The 27,180-nt window shown below is 40.4% G+C and overlaps 1 protein-coding gene across 1 annotated transcript; it reads right to left on the reverse strand.

The window, feature by feature from the left end:
- LOC145356588 (myosin-4-like) lies at positions 1-26,556 on the reverse strand. The gene is made up of 38 exons (XM_080209371.1): positions 26,338-26,556; positions 26,087-26,230; positions 25,849-26,005; positions 25,688-25,715; positions 25,449-25,566; positions 22,901-22,993; positions 22,664-22,727; positions 22,461-22,559; positions 22,010-22,113; positions 21,226-21,364; positions 16,918-17,279; positions 16,638-16,808; positions 16,230-16,530; positions 16,055-16,125; positions 15,802-15,889; positions 15,568-15,685; positions 15,338-15,461; positions 14,900-15,036; positions 14,505-14,760; positions 14,172-14,414; positions 13,905-14,081; positions 13,677-13,822; positions 12,561-12,651; positions 12,064-12,453; positions 11,832-11,958; positions 11,621-11,739; positions 11,178-11,374; positions 10,905-11,088; positions 10,010-10,175; positions 9,657-9,781; positions 8,146-8,454; positions 7,711-7,914; positions 7,212-7,337; positions 6,920-7,090; positions 6,667-6,771; positions 6,463-6,558; positions 4,978-5,112; positions 1-90 (listed from the first exon to the last, which is right to left on the reverse strand). Exons 1-38 carry the CDS (start codon positions 26,539-26,541, stop codon positions 1-3), a joined length of 5,979 nt encoding a protein of 1,992 aa, XP_080065497.1. The 5' UTR covers positions 26,542-26,556.
- Between the last annotated feature and the right edge of the window lie 624 nt (positions 26,557-27,180).

Consider the following 27,180-nt stretch of genomic DNA (forward strand, 5'->3'; position numbering starts at 1 on the left):
TCACAGCGCCACAAAACCTGCAAACAGCTGTGCGCTGCCGATGGGACCAGAGAATCCGCCAGTGCGAACGACCAGATGATTCCAGTCAAACTGTTTAAACAAATACATAATGCTTACCACATATTAGTCAATGTTCTTCCATGTGACAATCCACTTTATCTGGATTTATGGAGCTGCAATTTATGGCGGTGGCAGGGGAACAAAGTCAGTTGCCAGCCAGCAAATGTGAACAAGTCAGATTGGTCAGCAGATCTAGCTGGCCCTGCAAGGATGAGGAGGAAGAAGAGTGATGGCTGCTAGAGAGAGTTAAGTCTTGGGCTTTAAGAGAAGGGATAGTTTGGAAAGATTTGGCAAGGGTCATAGGGTTATGTGGGGCCAGAATTTAGAGAGCAGGCTATGAGGGATGAAAATGTGGGGAGGGGCGGTGGCTCTGATGCATTACAAACGCCCTCAAATGATGTACCACCCCCTCCAAACCACTCCCCACCCCCCCAACTCTACCACTTACTTCCTGACATTTTTCAGCTAAGTCTCAAGAATGACTTTTACACCTGCCCACACCAAAGGGGCAGTGTAATATCCTAGTCAATTGGTTTGTTAACAAGCGCATTTGATTTTAATTATGTCTTATAATATGGTGAGTTTGCTGCTGATTTTGGGCAGCAGCCCACCAACCCCATGTTAGGTTGCTCAAGGGTGGGTGGGATGAAAGTCTGGGCATCCTCGCATTTTTTTAAAATTCATTTGTGAGACATGGGTGTCACTGGCTGGCCAGCATTTATTGCCTGTCCCTAGTTGCCTGAGGACAGTTGAGAGTCAACCACATTACTGTGAATCACATGCAGTCCAGACCAGGCAGATTTCCTTCCCTAATATAAATGATCTGGAGGAGGGAGCTGAGTGTAGGGTGTCAAAATTTGCTGATGACACAAAGATAAGTGGAAAAGCAAATTGTGCAGAGGGTGTGGAAAGTCTGCAGAGGGATCTAGATAGGCTGAGTGAGTGGGCGAGGACCTGGCAGATGGAGTACAATGTTAGCAAGTGTGAGGTTATCCACTTTGGCAGGAATAATAGTAGGAGAGATTACTATTTAAAGGGCAAAAAGCTGCAGCACGCTACGGTGCAGAGGGACCTGGGGGTCCTTGTGCGTGAGTCGCAAAAACCCAGTCTGCAGGTGCAGCAGGTGATCAAGAAGGCGAATGGTATGCTGGCCTTTATAGTGAGGGGGATAGAATATAAAAGCAGGGAGATCTTGCTGCAACTGTACAGGGCACTGGTGAGGCCGCAGCTGGAGTACTGTGTGCAGTTTTGGTCGCCACACTTGCGCAAGGATATTTTGGCCTTGGAGGGAGTGCAGAGGAGGTTCACTAGACTGATACCGGAGATGAGGGGGTTGGACTACGAAGAGAGACTAAATAGACTGGGTCTGTACTCGTTGGAGTTTAGAAGGACGAGGGGGGATCTTACAGAGACGTATAAGATAATGAAGGGGATGGATAGGGTAGAGGTAGAGAGATTCTTCCTGCTCAGAAAGGACAGCAGGACTAGAGGGCAGAGCCTCAAGGTAAGTGCGGGGGGGGCAGTTTAGAACGGAGTTGAGGAGGAACTTCTTCTCTCAAAGCGTGGTGAATCTCTGGAATTCTCTGCCCGTTGAAGTAGTGGAGGCTACCTCGCTAAATATATTTAAGTCACGGGTAGATAGGTTTTCAGTAGGCAAGGGATTAAGGGTTATGGGGAGAAAGCGGGAAAGTGGAACTGAGCCACTTCAGATCAGCCATGATCTTATTGAATGGCGGGGCAGGCTCGAAGGGCTAGATGGCCTACTCCTGCTCCTACTTCTTATGTTCTTAAAGGACATTAGTGAACCAGATGATTTTTTTCCAACAACGGTTTCATGGTCATCAGTAGATTCTTAGTTCCAGATATTTTCTATTGAGTTCAAACTCCACCATCTGCCATGGCAGGTTTCAGACCCGTATCCCCCAGAACATTAGCTGAGTTTCTGGATTAATAGTCTGGTGATAATACCACTAGGCCATTGCCTCCCCATGCTGAAAACATGCTGCAGTACAGGGCTGTAAAATCCAGCTGGCCAGCCTCATCCGCGGGGAGCGCGCCTCAATTCACCCCAGACCCACTATTGCCCTTTGAAAACCGAAAAGAAACACAGGGTTGTAAAATCCAGCCCTAGGCCCCTAGTGGTTTCCCAGATCTGTAATTTGGCTGACTGGCCAAATATAGATACAGAGTTTATATCTCTATCCATTTTTAAACAGGCATCAAATATTGTCAACCCTGCAGTCCTTGGGTAGCACATCATATTGAAGGGGAATTGAAAGAGTGTAGCCAACACCTATTTCCATCCTTACTTCTCTCAGCAATCTAAAATTTTTTTTTTTGCTTTGAGCACTCTATTTAAGCATTTCTTAAGCATTTTATCCTATCCAATTTCTTATTACTTGCTGATTTACTGACCATTCGTTAGCAAAGACAAATGCAAAGTATTCATCACATACATCAGCCACGCCTCCTGCCTCCACAAGATTTCCTTTTGTGTCCTTATTGCACCCCAACTTTCCTTTGATTATGCTTTTATGCTTGATAATGCTTATGGAAGACTTTATGATTCCTTTGTATGTTATCCACTACTCTTTTCTAATGCAATTTATTTGCCTCCCTGCCCCCCCCCCCCACCTTATTTGCTTTTTCAGTTCACATCTGAACTTTCTGTAATCAGGTTCAATCTCTTTTGAATGATGAATCTGACTTGTATCATGGTTTTCTATTTCTTTAATCATACGAGGAACTCAAGCGTTATAAACTCTCAAACCGTATACAATTCTGGACACACAATTATAGAAAGGATATTATTAAACTAGAAAGAGTGCAGAAAAGATTTACTAAGATGCTACCAGGACTTGATGGTTTGAGTTATAAGGGGAGGCTGGATAGACTGGGACCTTTTTCTCTGGAGTGTAGGAAGCTTAGGGGTGATCTTATAGAGGACTATAAAATAATGTGGGGTACAGGTCAGCTAGGTAGGGGAATCTAAAACTAGAAGGCATAGATTTGAGGTGAGAGGGGAGAGATACAAAAGGGTACAAAGGAACAATTTTTTCACACAGAGAATGCTGAGTGTTTGGAACAAGCGGCTAGAGGTAGTAGTAGAGGTGGGTACAATTTTGTCTTTCATAAAGCGTTTAGTAAGTAACATGGGTAAAATGGCTACAGAGGGATATGGTCAAATGCGGGCAATTGGGACTAGCTTAATGGTGGAAAAAAAAAGAGAGGCATGGACAAGTTCAGCCCAAGAGTCTGTTTCCATGCTGTAAACCTCTATGACTCTATTTATGTCCCATTCCTATCTCCCACCTAGCAATGGGTCTAGAATGCAACTGAATCACCTCATTGGTTTGTGGCATTCTGTCGTTTTGTTTATTATTTTGCCTCACAATCTTTGTTTCCAGTCTACCTGAGCCAGTTTCCTTTCCAACTCCAAAGATGTGTGGGTTAGATTGATTAGCCTTGCTAAATTGCCCCTTAGGGATGACAGATTGCACGGAGTTAAAGGATAGAGCCTGGGAGGGTTTGTTGTCGGTGCAGGCTTGATAGACCGAATGGCCTCCTTGTGCACTGGAGGGATTCTATGAACTCATGGAATTTATACCTCCTCAGTTCAGCAACTTCACATTAGAGTTTTCCCAGTCTGTTCTCATAGTTTAAAGAAGAGCTACGCAGGTTTATCAATAAGCTGGTGTCTTCTGTTCTTGTAATCAATAAGCCTGTTCTTGTCAGGGTTCTTCAGCAATAGCAGCCAATTATAAAAGGTAAGGCATTTTAATAGAAAATTATTCAGCAAATCTTGTAGAGAGCCGGGAAGAACAGAAGTCTCCTTTTGACTCCATGGTTGTCCTGTCTTCTCTCATACTGCTCTTCAGAACAACTTCCAGGTCCACTGCAATTTGAAATCAGTGACCCAACAATCAGCATCCTCAAATGAGGGAGTTACCTGTCGAGGCAACGCTGGTGTTGGCAGCTTATGCCAAAAAACATCTTACTGAGGCCTAAGGCTGGCTTTAATGCTGGGCCTCTCAGTTGGGTACATATGGGCCCAGAATAATTTCCATCCCATAGTTTCAATAGTATAGTAAAAATATGACAGCTTCTTGATTGCAACAACTTCATGTGCACCATTCTAATGGATTCTCCTTCCAAGTGCCACATCAAGCTTTTTTCACAATATAATTTCATTGGATTTTTCTGTGCAGCATTTTTATTCCTAGAATGATTATCAAACCAGCTAACAGACAAAGATGACAAAGATTTTTCATAGATGCGCTTTTATTTCTACTGACAGAGTTATCTTTATAAAACTATGTTACAAAGAAACACACATTTTGTGGATTTCTTCTTTGGACCATTTCAAATTGTCATCTACTCTTCAGCGGAAGCCTAATGGGCAAAAAGAATTGCAAATGGTTAAATAAGAACATAAGAAATAGGAGCAGGAGTAGGCCATTTAGCCCTTCAAGCCTGCCCTGCCATTCAACAAGATCATGGCTGATCTGAAGTGGATCAGTTCCACTTTCCAGCTTTCTCCCCAAAACCCTTAATTCCCTTGTCTGTCAGAAATCTATCTACCCATGACTTCAATATATTCAGCGAGGTAGCCTCCACCACTTCAATGGGCAGAGAATTCCAGAGACACACCACCATTTGAGTGAAGAAGTTCCTCCTCAACTCCGATCTAAACTGCGCCCACCGCCCCCCCGCCTTATTTTGAGGCTGTGCCCTCTAGTTCTGCTATCCTTTCTAAGCGGGAAGAATCTCTGTACCTCATCAATACAATGTAAAGATTGCTTTTAAAATATTATTTTATATTTTGACAAACAATAGAAATCTTTACCAACAATTTTAGTCAATGTATTTTAAGCTTCACTATTTATTCAGTTTTAAAATAATTTACATCCAGTATACCTTCATAGTTATGTCACGGCTTTTGCTTCTCAGTTTGTTGACTTGAGATTCTGCAATGTCAGCACGTTCCTCGGCTTCCTCCAGTTCATGCTGCACCTTCCTGAATTTGGACAGATGAATGTTAGCCTGTTCCTCCTAAAGGGATATAATAAAAGAAATGATTAGGTTGCAGGTTAGAATATTGAGCATAGGGGAATGCAACTGTTCACTTAGAATCATAAAATCCGTACAGTGCAGCAGGAGGCCATTTAGCCTATCGAGCCTGCACTAACAACTATCCCACCCAGACCCTATCCCTGTAACCCCATGTATTTAACCTGCTAATCCCACTGACACAAAGGGTCAATTTACAATGGCCTAATCAACCTGACCCACACATCTTTGGAGTTGGTTAGTGAAAGTGTGAATCTTTCACAAAAGATTTGACAAATATGTTTGGAAGGGTGACTACCAGGTCTAATGCTGTGATCCACGTATTTTGATATCTATAATCCAACTATTCACAAACTACACCAGCTTTTCATTCTTTGTGAGAAAAAAATTGAATAATGAATTAGTTCTTTTATACCTGCAATTTGAATTTGAATCCAGCCTAAATTGGATGGAAGTCTCGAAACACCAATTGGACATTGCTTGTGCAGTGTGTAAATATTTCCCTTTATATCTGGGACTTCAGTTTCCACGCACTTGACAGTGGGCACTTTCACTTTCTGAACTGCCTTTTCATTTTTTAGAGAGCGTTATTAATATATACAATGTTTGATTTACATCTCAAACACAGGCACAATCATTTCTGTGCCAAAATGTTCCCATTGCAAAACAACATATATTCTATGAAAAAATAGGTGAAGCTTCACAAATATTTTAAAAGTTCCATGAGAACCGCATTTGGAGTTTGGATTAAAAAAAAGCAATTCTGATATTCAAAAGAGTGAGAAACGAATCAGGAAATCATAATCTTATTCTACTGGGAAAAATGTTTGAGGGTTTGCACTTTGCGGTTCCAAAGAACAAAATAAATCCAAAGCAATCATTTCGAAAATTCTTTGAAACTATAGCAAATGAAGATTGCCCATTGGATTTGAGAAAGTATGTGTATTTTTTTAAAAGGTCAAGGGAACACTACAAATTTGCCAGGTAAACTGAAAATTCCCTTCGAAATAGAAAGTTGAAGATGAAAATAAAATGAAGAGCTCTGTCACATATGATTTTAATTTGAATGCCATGTTCAGATTTATTCTGCTCACAATATTCTTAAATGATGTTTAAAAGAAGTACAATTCTGAGATAATTCTCAAAGCACTTGAGAATAAGATAGTTAATTGTAATCTTTCATTGATGGTGAACCCATGGAGAGGCAAGTGGTATCGTCACGGGACTAGTAATTCAGAGACCCAGACCAAATGATGACATTTGAATTCAATAAAAATAATTTTCATAAAATGCTTTATAGAATAAATGCAACCTCAGTCATCAGTTACTTACAGTCTCCTCGCATTGCCTCTTGTAAGCCTTAACTTTCATCTGTAACTTGTCAACTAAGTCCTGCAGTCTCAGAACATTTTTCCTGTCTTCCTCAGACTGTAAATAATGCAAAAGAAGAAACATTCATGATGATATTTTAAGAAAATAATAATTACTACTAGTTAGCAAATGGTTTCTCGTTCCAAATAATCAGCTTATAAGTACCTGGTAAGTCAGTTCCTTGACTCTTCTTTCATATTTGCGAACACCTTTGACGGCATCAGCACCACGTTTCTGCTCAGCTTCCAGTTCATTTTCCAGCTCACGCACCTAAACCAGTCATCAGATGGCATTGATTATTTTACATTGTGCAAGATACATACTGTTGCAAAATTATGAATCTTGTTTTGCAGCCAAAACTTCATTATATTCACAAACCTTAGCAAGCAGCACATGATAACACAGTCATGCCACTTACCCGAGCCTCCAGTTTCTGGAGTTGTTTCTTTCCTCCTTTCATTGCCAGTTGCTCAGCCTCGTCCAGACGATGCTGCAGGTCCTTCACTGTCTGCTCGAGATTCTTCTTCATTCGTTCAAGGTGAGCACTGGTATCCTGTTCCTTCTTCAGCTCTTCAGCCATCATGGCAGCCTTATAACAGTGAGGTAACGGAGCAAATCATTATTCAAGTTTAAACTTGAAATAGTATGAAAAAGCAACTGAGTGTGACAAATTGCCATTTGTGAAAATGTGAAATTAAGTTGTGGCTTACATCTGTGATAGCCTTCTTTGCTTTCTCTTCAGCATTCCTTGATTCCTGAATTGTTTCCTCCATTTCAGTTTGGAGATGATTCAGATCAGCATCCAGCTTCTTCTTGGTGTTGATGAGACTTGTGTTCTGCAAGGAAAGTCAATTTGTCAATACACGTTTTGTAGGATTTGTAAACTGCAATCACACATAGGCTCAAGCCTTGTTTATAAGCGCCATGACCGAACAGATGGAAATTCAATTTACAATTTACTGTGGGTTATCCAGAAATTAGTAATTGAGACAATGAAAGAGTGGCATATGTTGCAGCCTCCTGTCACTGATGTTTCTTCAAACCAAACAGTTTGGTTTGCGTCTAACACTAGTTAGAAATGCATTTAACATTAGTTCCCGCCATTCATTCCAACAGAATCACCTCATGCAGGCTATATCAGCTTCCTTGTTGAACTTGGCCTCTGCCACACTGTTCAAAGTTCAAATTGACATCAATGTCTGTACAAACCTGTGAGTGCAGCAGCTGTACTCTCTCAGTGACATCAACAAGCTCTTGTTCAGCAATTTTGCGAGATCTATCTGTCTGTTCCAGTGCGGCTCTCATTTCTTCAATCTCAGCCTGCTGCAAACCACTTCTGCGCTCAACAATGGCCAATTGCTCCTTCAAGTCTTCCTGGCCTCTGACAGCATCATCCAGGTGTAACTGGGTATCCTATTTAGATGGCAGAAGTATGTTGAAAGCAGATACTGCAGTGAACCAAAGTATTTATATTAAGGTTAATACAAATGATTTTTTGAATAAAATCTTGAGTAGTTTGACGATCCAAAAACTGCTAGTTAGCTCTTGGAAAAATGCATTATATTTACTTTATTGACAAAGGTTGCACAATATTTAGAAGTGGATTAAAATTAACAATAAATTAAAGACAAATGCTGAACAGACCTTTAGTTGACCCTGCAGGTTTCTGAGATGTTTCTGAGCTTCAGAAGCCTGGCGGTTCGCATGTCCCAACTGAATCTCCATTTCATTCAGATCACCTTCCATTTTCTTTTTGATTCTTAGAGCATCATTTCTGCTCCTGATTTCTGCATCCAAGGCACTTTGCATTGTGTCTACAACCCTTTGGTGGTTCCTCTTTAGCTGGTCAATCTCTTCATCTTTTTCTGCAATTTTCCTATCAATTTCAGATTTGATTTGGTTCATTTCTAGCTGAATACGGAGGATCTTGCTCTCTTCATGTTCCAGAGAAGCCTATAATTTTTCAAAATTTCACACGTTACTGTCATAAAAGTTGTTTATACTCACTATGATCTTGCTGTGCATCAAATTCATCCATTCTTCCAGACTATTACATTGTTGGAACATAGAAATACAGGAATGGGAGTAAATCATTTAGCTACTTGAACATGTTCTGCCATTCAATGAGATTATAACTGATCTGTGACTTACCTCCACATATTGGCATTTGCCTCATATCCCTTATAACATTCAGTTCATATAATAGGTATCAATTTCAGATTTAAAATCAAAAATTGATCAGGCATCAGCTGCCATATACAGAAGAGATTTTCAAACTCCTGCATCTGTTTGTTTGTAGATGTTATTTGATGATTATCAGTGGTTAGCACTGCTGCCTCGAAGCACCAGAGACCTGCGTTCGATTCCCAGCTTGCGTCACTTGTGTGGAGTTTGCACATTCTCCCTGTGTCTGCGTGGGTTTCCTCCGGGTGCTCCGGTTTCGTTTTACTGTCCAAAGATGTGCAAGTTATGTGGATTGGCCATGCTAAATCACCCCTTTGTGTCAGGGGGTCCGGCTAGGGTTTATGGGGATAGAGCCTGGGTGGGAATGTGGCAGGTGCAGACTCGATGGGCTGAATGGCCCTCTTCTGCACTGTAGGATTCTATGATCTATGATCTACTGAAGAAAGCTGGTTATACTTAAAGCTGGTAAGTAACCAGGACCAGATTAAATGCATTCAAGGACACTAAAAGAATAAAAAGGGTTGCAAGTATGGGAACTCTGGCAATAATCTACTAATCCATTTTAGACACGGAGGTGGTGCAAGGGGATTGAAAATTTGTAAATTATGAGTATAAAATTTGTTTAAAAACTAGTGTATGGAAACCTCAGAGACTACAGGCCAATTAGTTTAAGGCCTGTGATGCAAAGTCTTTCAAAAATTATAACCTACCATAAAATTAAATCAGTTGAACAAATATGGATTAATTAACAAATGTCATAAGTTCTGAGGGGAGAACTGACTGGTTCCTCTGAAGAGAAACACACCAGTTTTCACACCTGAAACAACATTCTTTGGTAAGATTTCACCTGTTGACTTTCAAATAATTTTAATGCATGAGACGAGTGTTGCAACTCTTAATTTATTTGACAAATGCTATGATTCTAAATTTCTATTGTGTAAAGATTAAAATAAAAGAATTATTCGTTTTACCTCTGCTTCCTCTAGAGCTGCTTGAATTTCACTCTTCTCCTGCTCAGCTGTCTTCTTTGCCTTTTCTATCTCATGGAGGGCCTTGCTGCTTTCAGCCAGATGCTCAGTCAGATCAGAGATCTCCTCTAGTTTATGAAAAAGTTTAAAGTTATACCTATTTTGTGGTGACTTAGCTAAGATTACCAGCCCAATATATGCTTACACTTTTGATGTGAGACTGATTTAATTGTGCAAAGCACAATCGGTAAGAAAAGCATTTTACTGTAGATTTTAACAGCAGTGTAAACACATCTACATTTATTAATATTAACATTCTTAAATGCCAAAAATAATAAGGAAGGTTTAAGACATACGCTGCAGATTCTTGTTTTCTCGTTTAAGAGTTTCAAGTTGATCCAGAGACTCCTCGTATGCATTCTTCATCTTGAAGAGCTCAGTGCTCACGCTGCGAGACTCCTTCTGAGCTGCTTCCAGTTCAGCCTGGTTTTCTTCAAATTTCTGCTTCCAGTCTGCCAAGATCTGTGTGGACAATTGAAAAAGGTACAAATGATGCATGAGAATGAGGTTCTATTCCAATGCTGGCATGAGATGATAATTGAGGAATATGGAATGCAGACGACAAGATTGGAACTAAACTTTGGGATACAACTCATTTTCTGCCTGTTGGAAGTGAACTTGATGCATGCATCTTTAAACAGAAGCACAAACGCCTGCTTCTGCACAATTATATTTTATTAGACAGAGCAGGGGATGGTATTTGCATTCTTTTGATACCAAAAAGATTCAGTACTAAGTTTTAAAATGTCCAGAAAATGCAGTGCACAGTTTGAGTACATTTAAAACTTGTCTTTAAAAAATAGAAGAGAAGTAGATATTTCAGCCCCTTGAGTTTCTTCTGCTATCTTATTAGATCTTGGCTGAGCACGTGTCTCAACTTCATATATCTCCTTCCCTGTATTTACCTGTTAAATTTATCCAACAAAAATCTGCCAATTTCAGGCTTATTGATTTTGATTTGGACATCATTCATAGCATTTTCTCAAAGAGTGAACTGCACTCCAACTGTTGTGAAAAGCTCTGTCCATTCAGAAATTCAGTCTAATCCTATGTCAAACCTATATCTAGAGCAGAATTTACTTAACATTAATATGAATCATTTGAAATATGTTATTCTATATAACAGAATAATAGCATTCTGTTATATATAGAATGATAGAGAATGAGAAACAATAATAAACAAATTCTTACCTTGTCAAAGTTCTTCTGTTTCTTGTCAAGAGCTGCTGCTGCTGAGTTTGCCCTCTCCACATCTATCATCAGATCCTCCACTTCATTTTGCAGTCTCTGTTTTGTCTTTTCCAGTGAAGCACATTTGGAGTTCACAGCCTCAATGTGCTCTTCTGCATCCTGCAAGCGCTGAGCAAGCTTTTTCCTAAAATGTGCAAAACCAAAGATATTCTAACAACATAATCTTAAACAGCATTTTGTAGGAAACCAAATTCTCATTTCATTATAACATACTTGGCCTCCTCCAGTTCCTCCGTGCGCTGAATTGCATCAGTTTCATATTTTGTTCTCCACTGAGCAACTTCGCTGTTGGCTTTGGACATGCCACGTTGGAGCTCAGCCTTTGCTTCCTGTTCCTCTTCATATTGCTCACGGAGCAAATCACAGTCATGGCGGGCTGATTGCAGGGCATGTGCCAAGGCACCCTTAGCCTGAAATTGGTGATAGCATAACAGTTAATATATCTGTGGTTATTACAATGTTAATAAATCTTGATACTTTGCTTATGGATGACAAGGAATATTGCCACTTATAATGGTAGCATCTGAGATCTATTACTGGACAATCAAATCACAAAACATAATATGTTATAATGTTTCAAATTGGACAATTTAAATTAATTATTAATATTCTCTTCTAAAGCTAATATGCATTTGCTACTTAAATTTTTCTGGAACCTTTGTTTCCTCCTCCAGCTGTCTCTTGAGCTCCTCAATCTGCTGAGTATATGCTTGTTTGCCTCTTGTTAGTTGCGATACCAAGGCTTCTTTCTCTTCCAACTGGCGATTCAGTTCACCTGCAAATCAGAAGTGATTCCAAGCAAAGTATTACAAAAAAAGTTGTATTTTCCACACACCTGATGAAAATGCTTAAGCAACTGATAAATACCATTTTCTGTTCCAAGACGTGCTTTGTGAGTTGATAAATCATTGATCAAACGCTGATGCTCATCATGTTTGGTCTTCAGTTCACTGACCTGGTCCTCAAGAGTCCGGGCCACTTTCTCAAGGTTTGCCTAAAGCCAATATGCAGAATTGTCAAAGGATGTGAAACCAAACAGATAACAATTATTTAGCATATTTATAGGAAAGAGAAGCTTTAGTAACATTTGGAACCATACCTTGTTTTTAGACACAGATTCCATATTGCTGGCAAGGTCATCAATTTCCATCTTCAACTCACTCTTTTCTTTCTCTAGTTTCTGTTTGACACGTTGCAGGTTGTCGATTTGTTCCCCAAGTTCTGCAACACTATCAGCCTGCTTCTTGCGAAGAGCAGCAGCCGTGGCTTCATGCTGTAGGGTGGACTCTTCCAGATCGCGGCGCATCTTCTGAAATTCTGCTTCTCGTTTCTTGTTCATTTCAATCTGTGCTGCAGTGGCTCCGCCAGCTTCTTCTAGACGTTCACTGATCTCTTCGAGTTCCCGAGAAAGATCAGCTCTCTGTTTCTCAGTCTTGGCACGAGCGGCACGTTCAGCTTCAATTTCTTCTTCAAGCTCTTCAATACGAGCCTTAAGATGAATATGTATTGATTATAATTTTAGAACAAGTAACATCAGTTCATGCACATAACCTTTACAAAGGATGGATCGCTAATGTTACTGAACGTATAAATCACCTGTAATTCTTTAATCTTTTTCTGCAGTTGTGAAGCCAAAGCCTGCTCATCTTCAACTTTGCTTTGAAGTTGGCTGATCTCAAATTCTTTCCTTTAATAGTAAGAGTGAAAAATTCAATGAATTCATGTAATAAGGAAATTTCTGTATTATTATAATCCCTACTGTGCAGGAGGAGGCCATTTGACCCATTGCATCTGCACCGACTCTCTGAAAGAGAATCTTACCCAGGCAATCCCACTAACACTATCCTCATAACTCCACACATTTACCGTGGCAACTCCACCTAAATCTAACCTCCACCCCTTTGGACAGTAAGGGGCAATTTAGCATGACCAATCCACCTAACCTGCATATATTTGGACTGTGGGAGGAAATTGGAACAACCAGAGGAAACCAAGCTGACATAGGGAGAATATGCACGCAGAGTCACAAAAGGTGGAATCAAACCTGGATCCCTGGCACTGTGATTCACTGTGCCACCCATTTTTAATGAACTCATTGTAGGGTGGCACATTTGTTAGCACTGCGACCTTACAGCGCTAGGGACCTGGGTTCAATTCTGGCCTTGGGTGATTGTGTGGAACTTGCACATTCTCCCCATGTGTGCATGGGTTTCATTCCACAATCGAAAGATATGCAGTTTGGTGGATTAGCCATGCTAAATTGTCCTTTAAGTGTCCCAAGGTGTGTCGGTTCGAGAGATTAGTGGGGCAAATGTATGGGGCTACGGGTTTCGGCGTGGATGGGATGCTCTGATGGAATGTCGGAACAAATAAGATGGCCGAATAACCTCCTTCTGCATTGTTGGTATTCTTTGATAGCATGAAATCTGTTTTTACTGACATGCTGAAATGATGGACTATTTTAAATGTAACCTTAATTCTTGAGTTAACATCTTACTCCCAATGAAGAGTCCTCTTTTCTGAACAGTGCCACTTGACTATGTATACCAGATCAGTGATTAATCCTTCAATGACTACTGTTTCACTAAGTCATGTTAACTACTGGAAATTCTCTGAATGAAGTGTCAATGTCTCCAATAATCTAATCAAAAGGACAGATGGGTTAAGAATTCCAGCAAAAGAAGCTGCACAAAAACTAAGATAAATATTTACTTTTTCAACTTTTCATCCAGTTGCTGCTTATCATTTTCCAAATCCATTATGGTTTCCTGTGACAGCTTCAAGTCACCTTCAAGCTTTCTCTTTGCACGTTCAAGATCCATGCGAAGTTTCTTCTCCTGCTCTAGAGAACCTTCAAGCTTTAAAGGAAAAGGAAAATATTTGATCAAAATTTGCCACAAACATTGATTGTACCCTCCAGTTCTGTTTAAGAAGACTTACATCATCAACTTGTTGCTCCAGCTTAGTCTTTGTTTTGGTCAGAGTGTTGACTTTGTCTTCCTCTGCCTGAAGATCATCTAAGGTCTGTTGATGGGCCTCTTGGAGGGCTTTCTTTTCCTTAGTTATTTTCGCAATGCTTTCATCAAGAGCAGCCATCTCTTCAGTGAGGTTTTTCACCTGTGTTCATCAAAAATCAAATGCACAGATATGAGCATTCTGCAGTGAGTTATAGATCTACTATACATTTTAAAGACCATTTGTTCATACTTTGTTCTCTGTTGCATGTTTTTCTTTTTCAACTTTGGCTAAAGTGAGCTCCAAATCATCAATATCTTTCTTCAATTCTGAACACTCATCCTCCAGTTTCCTCTTCTTAGCTGTAAGTTCAGCATTTATCTCTTCTTCATCTTCCAATCTTTCATTAGCTTCCTTCAATTTAGCCTCCAGTTGAATTTTATTCTTAATCAATCCCTCGCATCTTTCTTCTGCATCTGCCAGAGTTTCACTTTCCTGCAGAAAATTGTAACAGTTAGTTGTATCAGGCTACAGTTTTATATATTGTTTACAAAGTTGCCATAATAAGATTGTAAACATTGATACCGCTTGGACTTGGAGTTCAAGATCATTCTTTTCCTGTACAATAGCCACCATTTTCTCTTCCAATTCCTTCCTTCGTGCTTCAGATTTGGCAAGTGCCTCCTTAGTTTTCTCAAACTCATCTTTCATGTTTGCCATTTCCTTCTCTGTTTCTGCACTCTTCAGAAGAGGTTTGATCTTGAAATACAATTGCATCCATGGCCAGTGTTTGACATTTGTGAATGCACGGATGTTGTACTGTAGAGTATACAGTGCTTCCCTGAAGAATATAGTCAGACAGAGGAACACAGTTCATAATCATCCTTCAATACATTTTGTATCAGAAGAAACTCATAAAATGTATAAAAAATTTTACTGACAAATATGCTTTTTTGATGTTCATATATGAAGATGTTTACCTCCTTTCCATCATCCTCTTAAATTCAACCCTCATTAGGAATCCACGACAAATAGCCTGGGTACGGGTCACAAGTTGCGCCAACCTTTCATCTCTCATCTCTTCAAGTAAACCCAAGAGACCAGCCTTAAAGAACACCTTAAAGAAATTAAAGTAAGTGTTACATTTCATGTTCAATGCACCAAATAAAATTTTAAAATGAAGTTGGTTTTATATTGTTGAATTGATGATAGAATGTTTGTATGTGCAAATGGTTCAGTCCTATCCAAATGGAGTTGTTTGTAGTGGGTCTAAATTAGCTCCATGTATCTAGCCCCATAATAATGCAAGAACTATAAAGGACCTTTTATGTCTCCTAATATGAAAGCAAAATCCTGGATTTACAGGTTCATTAACATGTTATTTCATGGTGAGAAACATCAATTTTAAATCTAATTACCTTTGTGTGTCCAAATTTATACTGTGTATGATCAACATCAATGGATCCCAGTAGCTTCTCAGAAGCCTTCTTGCTATCAATGAACTGGCCTTCAGGAATGGCACTTGCATTAAGAATCCTGTATCTGTTGCATAGAGTTTTAAGCACATTATTGACTTTCTTTGTAAAATTCCACGTACTTACAATTCCATTGAATAGAAAATTTAGGTGCAGCTTTTAAGTTCCATTACCTTTGCTTGAAGTCACCGTAGATGATTCTGCTTGGGAATCCCTTTCTGCAGATTCTGATGCCTTCTAGCACACCATTGCACCTCAACTGATGAATAACAAGGTAGTTCTCCATAGCACCTGATGAATGCAACAGAATGTTTAAAATGCAGCATATTAATCAGTTATCCCAAGACCTGAAAGATTGACAATAATTGACTGTGTCCATTGATATATAACAAGGGAACCACACTTGCCTGGTGTCTTTGTTTCATTGGGAATTATACAACGCACAAAGTGTGGGTGTGTGGTTCTCAAGTTAGTCATCAGCTTGCCTAAGTTTTCCTGTGTATTGAACAGAAAAGTAATTTGATCTCCAATTTTGTCCCAATGTATTTATAACAATAATACAAGGCAAACAATTTATTAATCAATATTTTGGTAGCTGACACAAATTTACTAAAATTTGGTTTGCTACATGTTGTAAATATATACGTCAGAGAAACTCACCCTAAACAGAGCAGACACTGTCTGGAAGGAAGAGCCCTTCTTTTTGCCACCTTTCTTTGCACCGGTTTCAGCTACAACAAAACAACGAATTAGTTTGTTCTAAACTGATTGGGAAACATGGGAACACAATGGTAACAAAAAGCAATTACAATATTTGAGTGTCTTAGAAATTTACCTTCAGCGGATGCAGCGTAGAGATGAGCCAATAGTTTCACTGATGATTTCTGGAATAGCCCAGTTACAGTTTCATTCAGGGGGTCCTTGTTCTTGTCCAGCCAGCCATTAATGTTGTAGTCCACAGTGCCAGCATAATGGACCAATGAGAAGTGAGCTTCAGCCTTTCCTTTGGCAGGCTTAGGTTTCTGGAAGTTGTTTGACTTACCAAGATGCTGATCATATAGCTTATTCTTGAAAGAAGTGTCTGAGGCCTTGGGGAACATGCACTCCTCTTCCAGGATTGAGAAGATACCCATTGGCTGGAGCAATGAGAAAGATAGTTAACATTGAGACACTTACCCTAATCAAATAGTGTCCACATCAATATATTTCAGTTCTAATTAATGTCTTGCATGACATTACTGACCTTTTCAATGAGTTCAATGCAAGCAGCCAGATCCATACCAAAGTCAATGAATTCCCATTCAATCCCTTCTTTCTTGTACTCTTCTTGTTCCAGAACAAACATGTGGTGGTTGAAGAACTGCTGCAGTTTCTCATTGGTGAAGTTGATACATAACTGTTCCAAGCTGTTGAACTGAATATATAGAGCAAATTAATGTCTCATTTAAGTGTTGGATTGTGCTTTTTAGTGTAGTAAAGTTTCAGTAATTTATTTTGTTGATATTTATGTTTCTGCTTCTTACATCAAAAATTTCGAACCCAGCAATATCCAACACACCAATGAAGAACTGTCTGGCCTGTTTTGTGTCCAATTGCTGATTGATGCGGATAACCATCCACAAGAACATTTTCTCAAAAATGGATTTGGCAAGGGCACCAACTGAGTTGTAGACCTGACAAAATATAATAATCATCATAGTCAAAAACCTTAAGTAAATATATTCAAGGTTTATTGATGTCACTTTACAAAATTCTTCAAAGTATACCTGCTGAACAGTTTGACCTTTGGTCACAAATTCATTGCCAACCTTCACTCTGGGATAACATAAAGCCTTCAGCAAATCTGCAGAGTTGAGTCCAGTCAGGTAAGCAACCTTGTCGGCATCTAATAAAATAGAAATGACAATCCAGTATATTTGTGTACAACATCTAATTTTAAATTTGGAATGTATCTCTGCCTTTGCATTCATACCCCACTACAGGACTTGGTTGGCATGGAAAGTGTATTCATGATGTGGTCAAACAGGCTGAGTATCAACCTGCAAATCCTTTCGACACACACCAATGGTAGGCAGTAGCCATGGGAGAGATTCCTGATGAGCCAGGAAGGAAAGTTGGAATCTGTACTATCTACAGCTCCAGATTATATTGGGTAAAAATGCATGTTGCTATAGAAACCCAGATTCCTTGAGTCGTGTAATACACCACTGGGGACCTTTAGATCAACACACACATGATTGTTCAAGACAGAAATGCTGTAGAGATATCAGATTGGCAAATGCAAAGTTTGTTCCTTTATGAAATAGGGAATGCTATTTTATGTCTTTGTTTTATGAGGCTTTAGTCCAGTTGGCTGAGTGGCCAGATTGTGATGCAGAATGTCATCTACTGTGTGGGCTGGATTCCCACACCAGCTGTGATTGTTCATTCATTTCTTACTTTGCCAACACTTACGGAGAAATACCTCCAAGCTACGTATAACCAATAGTATCTTTTAAACGGTCATCCAGACTCGAAATGTTAGCTCTACTATCTTTCCATAGATGCTGTCAGACTTGATGATCTTTTCAGCGTTTTCTGTTTTTGTCTCTTTCTCATTAATGGAGAGAGATATACCTGTAGTTATTTTTGGACTAAGGCTAAATTGCTTCAATGGATAATATAAAATAAGGACAGTATTTGCACATGTTTTTATCACAGGATGTCACACTTTACACCAAAGGGTTACTTTTTAATTGCAGCCAATTATGTTTCTTGTTAAACAGAGTAATAATTTGACATTTGGTTTAAGGTGTACCATGATAAGAATTCCTCTGCCGTCTGAGACACATGTACAAGTAAAGGACACATTTGAAATAACTGTGTAAAAATACACTAGTGAAATCTCAAAGCCTTCAGTTCGCAGAAACAACAGATTTGCCAGTCAGTAATGTTTAGCATATCTGAATGAAATAACTGATTACAGGACAGTGTTCTCTATCTCTGCAATCTAACTGACTGAAGGGAGCTTGATACTAACCCTGGATATACAGGCACTGGACTAAAAAAGGAGATGCAGATAATTCCTTCCACATTTAAGAATGGCCGAGACTTTACAGTGATAATGGCAGCAAGGCTGTCAGTGTTCACCATAATTGCCCCACTGAAACTGACAGACACTCTAGGAGTCTACACATGCATAGAATAATGTGGAAAACCAAAAGTTACTGTCATTCATTCAAAATTTCCCCAAGTCTGTGACATTGAGTTCCCCAATCTGCTACCAAGGGAATTGAACTAATGAGCATTTCCTCTCTTATACTGTTAGTTTCTCTCAAAATCCCTTAAAAAAGTATAGCTTGTTGGATGACAAGTAACTGGACTTGATTGGCTAGGAGGGAGTTGAAGAGTGAGTTGAGAAGGGCTAAAAGAGGACATGAGAAGACTTTGGCTGATAGGATTAAGGAGAATCCTAAGGCGTTCTATAGGTATGTCAAGAACAGAAGGTTGGTCAGGGCAAGATTGGGGCCAGTTACAGACAGCAGGGGGAAGTTGTGTGTGGAACCGGAGGAGATTGGAGAAGTATTGAACCAATATTTCTCTTCGGTGTTCACGCAGGGGGACATGAATATAGCTGTGGAGGACATTGGGTTGCAGGGGTGTAAAATAGACAGTATTACGGTTGATAAAGGGGATGTGCTGGAAATTCTTGAGGGGCTGAAAATAGATAAGTCCCCTGGTCCGGATGGGATCTACCCTAGGATTCTCTGGGAGGCTAGAGAGGTGATTGCAGAGCCTCTGGCTCAGATCTTCAGGTCGTCATTGGTCTCTGGTGTAGTCCCGGAGGATTGGAGGATAGCGAATGTTGTCCCATTGTTTAAGAAGGGGAACAGAGACTTTGCCGGGAATTATAGACCGGTGAGTCTTCTGTTGTGGGCAAGGTTTTAGAAAAAATTATTAGGGATGGGATTTATAGTTATTTGGAGTGTAATGAATTGATTAGAAATAGTCAGCATGGTTTTGTAGCGGGTAGGTCGTGCCTTACTAACCTTATTGAGTTTTTTGAGAAGGTGACCAAAGAGGTGGATGGGGGCAAGGCAGTTGACGTGGTATACATGGATTTTAGTAAGGCGTTCGATAAGGTTCACCATGGTAGGCTTCTGCAGAAAATGCAGATGTATGGGATTGTGGGTAATCTAGGAAGTTGGATCAGGAATTGGCTATCAGATAGGAGACAGAGGGTGGTGGTGGATGGTAAATATTCATCATGGAGTACAGTTACGAGTGGTGTGCCTCAGGGATCTGTTTTGGGGCCACTGTTGTTTGTAATTTTTATTAATGATCTGGATGAGGGTATAGTTGGGTGGATTAGTAAATTTGCTGATGACACCAAAATTGGAGGTGTGGTAGATTGTGAGGAAGGGTGTCATAGTCTGCAGGGAGACTTAGATAGGTTGCAGAGCTGGGCCGAGAGGTGGCGGATGGAATTTAATGCGGAGAAGTGTGAGGTAATTCACTTTGGTAGGAGCAACAGATGTGTCGAGTATAGGGCTAACGGGAGGACTTTGAATAGTGTGGATGAACAGAGGGATCTAGGTGTGTGTGTACATAGATCCCTGAAAGTTGGGAATCAAGTAGATAAGGTTGTTAAGAAGGCGTACGGTGTCTTGGCGTTTATTGGTAGGGGGATTGAATTTAGGAGTCGCAGTGTAATGTTGCAACTGTACACTACTCTAGTGCGGCCGCACTTGGAGTACTGTGTGCAGTTCTGGTCCCCGCATTACAAGAAGGATGTGGAGGCGTTGGAGAGGGTGCAGAGGAGGTTTACTAGGATGTTGCCTGGTATGGTGGGGAGGTCCTATGAGGAGAGACTGAGGGATTTAGGGTTGTTTTCGTTGGAAAGAAGGCGGCTAAGAGGGGATCTTATTGAAACATATAAGATGATTAGAGGTTTAGATAGGGTGGATAGTGATAGCCTTTTTCCTCGGATGGAGAAAGCTAGCACGAGGGGGCATGGCTTTAAATTAAGGGGGGGTAGCTACAGGACGGATGTCAGGGGTAGGTTCTTTACCCAGCGGGTGGTGAGGGATTGGAATGCCCTGCCTGCTGCGGTTGTAAATGCGTCTAGTTTGGGGGCGTTTAAGAGATCTCTGGATAGGTTTATGGACGAAAAGGGATTGGTATAGGCTAGTGGGTCATTGTTTTTGTAACTGGTCGGCGCAACATCGTGGGCCGAAGGGCCTGTTCTGCGCTGTAATGTTCTATGTTCTATGTTCTATGTTCTATGACTTTTAATTGTGTATTAAATTCATAATTCCAGTTAAACAGCCTCAATGGGCCTGAAAATTTTGTACTTGTCCAATGTTAGATTTCAGATATAACAATACCCTTATTAGGAGGATAAGTACTTGCATGTTTTACAACAACTTTTTAAAGCATGATGACATGATACTTTAGTTTCTGTCTTGATGCAATCCTAGTTATTAATTTCACTATCTGGTGATTTAAATTAAAAATGAGATAAAGTTTTTCTAATTCCTGGTTATTGTCTGGGAGAACACTTCAGCGGAGTTGGTTGATTTTCCTCCTTGGTGAACTCATTGCTACTGCACACCTTATAAACACCTCAATTTGGCAGCAGATTGTCAGGAAGGGGAGGTCTATGCCAAAGACATAACAAGAGCTTTTTTGAGATCAGCAGTGCAAAATTGGCCCAGCAGTGTTGCAGAATGTTAAAATAACACCGTATTATATGAGATTATAAATTGAAATACACTATGTCTCAGAATATTCTTCTGAAGATCTAGACTTTAGTCAATACTGTGGTTTTGTGAGATGCATGAAACTGTTACCTTCTGTGCCATCTGGCTCGGCCTGCTCCTCACGTTGTTTTTGCTTGAATTTCATGTTCCCAAAGTGCATTACTGCACCAGTGAGTTTGTAGATCCCCCATTTCTCATCATTGGTGAAGCCCAGGATATCGATGGCAGTCTTTAAACCCAAACAATAGATTCAAAATCCAACAAAAATAAATTACTTGTTAGAACTGGAAACAGTTTCAAATAGTTTGAAATCTTTCATCTACTTAGTTATGGATAAAAAGAAATGTCCTTTAAAATATCATTCTGCCATATTTTACTCAAAACATTGCTTGATTTTGTCCAGTTGACGTCTATTCCATATCACCTTGATTTGAATCAGAATCCTACAGTGCAGAAGGAGGCCATTTGGCCCACTGAGTCTGCACTGACCATAGTCCCACCCACGCCCTATCCCCATACCTATGCATTTACCTCAGCTCGTTCCCCCCACTGAGGAGAAAATTAGTATGGCCAATCCATCTAACCCATACATCTTTGGGCTGTGGGAGGAAACTGGAGCACACAGAGGGAAGCCACACAGACACAGCGGAATGTGCAAACTCCACACAAACAGTGACCCAAACCGGGAATCGAAACCGGGTCCCTGGTGCTGTGAAGCAGCAGTGGCAATGACATTGTCACCAAGCTGTCCTTTGTAGACGTGTTTTGTGCTAGTAAGAGAGGGATTGGCGCTGACTGCTTGAATTTTTAAATACTTTAGGAGGTATGAATCAGGATAAGAAAATACAACTGAAGATGCACGGCTGATACTCACATCAGTCGCCACCAATTCTTCCGTATCGTCGATACTCTTAACAGAAATCTCACCCTGGCTGATGAAGTGATAATCGTAGGGGTTGGTGGTAATGAGACAACCCTCTGCAGAAAGCAAAACAAGTGTTTTGTTGGAGGAATTGTGAATGAAGGAAATTAAAGTTGTGTTTCACTCAGTTTTACAGTCAGGACTTCCCTCTTCCACTCAGACAACTTGTCAAATTCAGTTTCAATTCACCATTTGACTGGTATTCATTATACTGACAAATTAATGGTTGGATTTGGAAGGTGAATGTCAGATAAAGTTGACAAATAATATCAATCAATTAGAAGAATACACCAGATTTTACTTCAAATGAGATTAAGGTATATCTACCGTGTTAAAACTAATCATTTCAACCTGGCAAAGTACAAAAATGAAGGGAGCAACTTGTCAAAACTTCCACCCTTACCAACAATTTCTGGTTTGTGATTGGTCATCATCTGATAGAAAATGTGGTAACTCCTTTCCGCTTTTAGCTGGAATGTTACTCTGGATTTTTCCAGTAGATCTAGAGAGGATATACACACACAAATGCAGATTCACCGAAGAACCCATGTGCATGTTGAAAATTTGATTGGCTGATATTTATAAATAAAATTCAGCAGAACTTACAGGTTTCAATATCAGCAGAAGCCAGTTTCCCAGTGGCGCCAAAGTGAATTCTAATGAATTTACCCTGGAATGTGAAGATAATTTAAATCAGAGACTTAAAGCATAATTTCAAAACAGGTGCACAAGTGAGTCTATATTATTGATTCATCCATTGTGTTAGACTTGGTTGCCAATAGAATGTCGTGCACACTCGGGGCTCTGATTTATGCAACTGCAGGAAATGTGCAGGAAACTTACGAAGCGAGATGAGTTGTCATTCCTCACGGTCTTGGCATTACCAAAGGCTTCCAACAGTGGGTTGGCCTGGATGATTTGATCCTCCAGGGAGCCCTGCAAACATATCAGGAGTTAGAGCATTTCCGAGTCAAGAAATGAATTAGCGTCATAGTCATAGAGGTTTACAGCATATAAACTGGCCCTTTGACCCAACTTGACCATGCCACCTTTTTTTAAAACCCCTATGCCACTCCCAGTTGCCTGCATTTGGCCCATATCCCTCCATACCCACCTTACCCATGTAACTGTCTAAACATTTTTCAGAAGACAAAATTGTACTCGCCTCTACTACTTCCCCTCGCAGCTCGTTCCAGACATTCACCACCTCCTGTGTGAAAAATTGCCCCTCTGGACCCTTTTGTATCTCTCCCCTCTCACTTTAAACCTATGCCCTCTAGTTTTAAACTCCCATTCCTTTGGCAAAAGATATTGACTCTCTAACTGATCCATGTCCTTCACTATTTTATTGACCTCTTTCAGTCCACCCCTCGGCCTCCTACGGCCCAGAGAAAGAAAAGTCCCAGTCTATCCAGCCTCTCCTTATAACTCAAAACTATCAAGTCCGGATAACATCCTAGTAAATCTTTTCTGTACTCTTTCTAGTTTAATAATATTCTTTCTGTAATAGGGTGACCAGAACTGTACACAGTATTCCAAGTGTGGCCTTACCAATGTCTTGTACAACTTCAACAAGACGTCCCAACTCCTGTATCCAATGTTCTGACCAATAAAACCAAGCATACTGAATGCCTTCTTCACCATTCTGTCCACCTGTGAATCCACTTTCAAGGAGATATGAATCTGTGCCCCAGATTTGTCCTGTAACTCTCCCCAACGCCGTACTGTTAACTGACTACGTTCTGCCCTGGTTCGATCTACCAAAGGAATTCACCTCGCATTTATCTAAATTAAACTCCATCTGCTATTCGTTAGCCCACTGGCCCAACTGATCAAGATCCCATTGTAATCTGAGATAACTTTCTTCTCTGTCCACTATGCCAAAAATCTTGGTATCATTTGCAAGCTTACTAACATGCCTCCTATATCCTCATCCAAATCATTAATATAAATGACAAATAACAGTGGATCCAGTACTGATCCCTGAGGCACACCACTTGTCACAGGCCTCTAGTTTGAAAAACAACCCTCTACAACCACCTTGTGGCTTCTGTCATTAAGCCAATTTTGTATCCATTTAGCTACCTCACCCTGGATCCCATGAGATTTAACCTTATGCAACAACCTTGCCAAAGGCTTTGCTAAAGTCCATTAGCCAACATCAACTGCACTGCCCTTCTCTACCTTCTTGGTTACCCCTTCAAAAAACTCAATCAAATTTGTGAGACATGATTTTCCACTCTCATTGCCATGCTAACTGTCCCCAATCAGTCCTTGCATCTCTAAATGCTTGTAGATCCTGTCTCTCAAAATACCTTATAACAACTTATCCACGATAGACGTGAGGCTCACTGGCTTATATTTCCCAGGCTTTTCCCTGCAGCCTTTTTAAACAAAGGTACAACATTTGCCACCCTCCAATCTTTAGGTTCCTCTCCTGAGACTATGAATGATTCAAATATCTCTGCTAGGGAATCCACAATTTCCTCCCTAGCCTCCCACAATCTCCTGGGATAGACTTCATCAGTTCTCAGGGATTTCTGTACCTTGATGCGCTTTAAGACTTCCAGCTCCTCCTCCTCTGTAATATGTATACTCCTCAAGACATCATTATTTATTTCCCCAAGTTCCTGAATATCCATGCTTTTCTCAACAGTGAATTCTGATGAGAAATATTAATTTGGGATCTCACTCATCTGTTGTGAATCTCACATACATAACTTTGTTGATCCTTAAGAGGCCCTACTCTCTCCCTAGTTACTCTTTTAGCCTTTATGTATTTGTAGAAGCTCTTTGGATTCCCCTTTGCCTTATCTGCCAAAACAATCTTGTACCCCTTTTTGCCCTCCTGATTGCTCTCTTAACTCTACTCCAATACCTCATATGCTTTTCAAGGGATTCTCTTGATCCTAGTTGCCTATGCACGCTATGTGCCTCCTTCTTCTTCTTGACCAGGACCTCAATATCCCATGTCTTTGAGGGTTCCCTACTTCTACCAGCCTTGCCTTTCACTTTAAGAGGAAAATGTTTACCCTGAAGCCTGGTTAGCACACTTTGGAAAACCTCCCACTTATCAGATTACCTTTTGCTGCCCACAGATTCCCCCAGTTAACTTTTGGAAGTTCCTGCCTGACACCATCAAAATTGGCCGTACCCCGATTTAGAATTTTAACTTTTGGGCGAGACCTATCATTCTCCATAGCTATCTTAAAACCAATAAAATTATGGTCACTGGTCCCAAAGTGATTACTCACTAACACTTCTGTCACCTGCCCTTCCTTATTTCGGAAGAGGAGATGAAGTTTTACCCCTTCTAGAGGGGCCATTCACATACTGAATCACACCAAACAACTAGAAATTCACGAATTTCACTGTATCGATTTTCTTTTACCTGCATCTTTCCGGATTGTTGAGCCTCTTTCTTCTTGGCGTCCCCTGTCGCTGCAACTGATGCAAAGTACTGGATGACACGTTTCGTGTTCACAGTCTTTCCGGCACCAGATTCTCCGCTGGACGGGGCAAGAGTAGAAAATAACGAATTCGTGAATTACCAGAGGCGATTAAAAATACCGGAGTTAATTCCAATTGCGTAAACAACTCCGCTGAATCTATTAAAGCAGCAACACTTACGTGATCAAAATAGACTGGTTTTCACGATCTGCAAATAAAACGAACGTGAGATCAAAGTTTAGATAACTGAGTTTCGCCGAAATTTATTCCGATTTTCGACGAGAATGAAAAGATTTCTTCGCTGAACACCCGACGCAACGAATTAAAACTCAAATACTCACCAGTTTGCATGAACTGATAGGCGTTGTCAGAGATGGAGAAGATGTGTGGAGGAGCCTCTTGTCGCTTCTTGCCTCTGTAAGCGGCCACCACCTCGGGATCATACACTGGCAACCACTTGTAGGGGTTCACAGTGACACAGAACAGCCCGGAGTAGGTCTAATGTCGGGGGAGCAATTAAAGATCTTTAGTGTCTACAATTATCGTTTTCATTTAGCAATCTGAAGTTTTTGTACTTACATAGATCATCCAGGCTGCATAACGCTCTTTGAGGTTATACAGCACAGATGCTTCATTCAGGTGGGTCATCATGGCCATGTCCTCGATTTTATCGAACTTCGGAGGGTTCATTGGGAGGACGTCGTCATCTTTGACTGTCACTGTCTGAAAAATGATCCACAAACCTACCATGTTATTTACAGTAATGTGTGTTTTGTGAAAACACTAAAGCGTTTCAGGATGATTTACTTATTTTTTAAATTTCAACCAACCTGCTTGGTCTCAAGTGTCTCGACTGTGGCTTTACCACCCTCTCTACTCTTGACTGTACCTTTCACGTACAATTCTTTTGGATCGGGGACATAGCAGGCTGTTTTGGCGTCGAACGGTTTGTTCTGAGCCTCCAGTCGTTCCTTATCGCTTTTACGCAAAAAGGACGCCGCCTTTCCAAACACTGCCATTTCCGAATCCCCCATGGCTTCGGTTTATTGCTAAAATAGACAGGTGAGTTTATATAAATAACGGAATCAGTACCTTCTATTGCATCATTTCTTGACACCATTAAATACTTCCTTGGTTTATCGGAAAGCAAGATCTCTCACGTTTGAACTCAATCTAATCTAACTGCTTGTAGAAGTGTCAGTTCCTATTTTAACAGTCACCCCGTTGCCGTGCTCATGTGAAGCCGACTTGTGACACCAATAAATAAACTTTAAAACGTAATGGCGAGTCCCTCTAAACATGAAAGCTATTCAGATCCTTTAAAACGATTGATGATCTGTGATTTGATTGACACGAGATTACAAAATGCAATTTGTGTGTTAAAGAAGATAAAATCTGTAAGAAGCCTCCGCGAGCGACATGTTCGCAAATTCAGGAGTAGCTGTTTCTCACATGAAGCCTATTGTTACGATTTTCCTGGTTTATTCATTTCTAGGAAAAGAAAATACATCTTTGGTTTGATGATCCCAGGTTACTGCCAAAAGGCCGGATGTGCCTTGACATTTTCAAAACCAGAGCATTTGTGTTGTGTGCCGCTGAATTTAGTAGGTTGGAAACGTCTTGTCCTGTGAATTTGTCTGGCATCTTAAGAGTGCCATTGTGATTTAAAGGTT

This window comes from Carcharhinus amblyrhynchos, chromosome 21 (genome assembly GCF_965287045.1).
Source record: "Carcharhinus amblyrhynchos chromosome 21, sCarAmb.v2.hapA, whole genome shotgun sequence".
Taxonomy (NCBI): domain Eukaryota; kingdom Metazoa; phylum Chordata; class Chondrichthyes; order Carcharhiniformes; family Carcharhinidae; genus Carcharhinus; species Carcharhinus amblyrhynchos.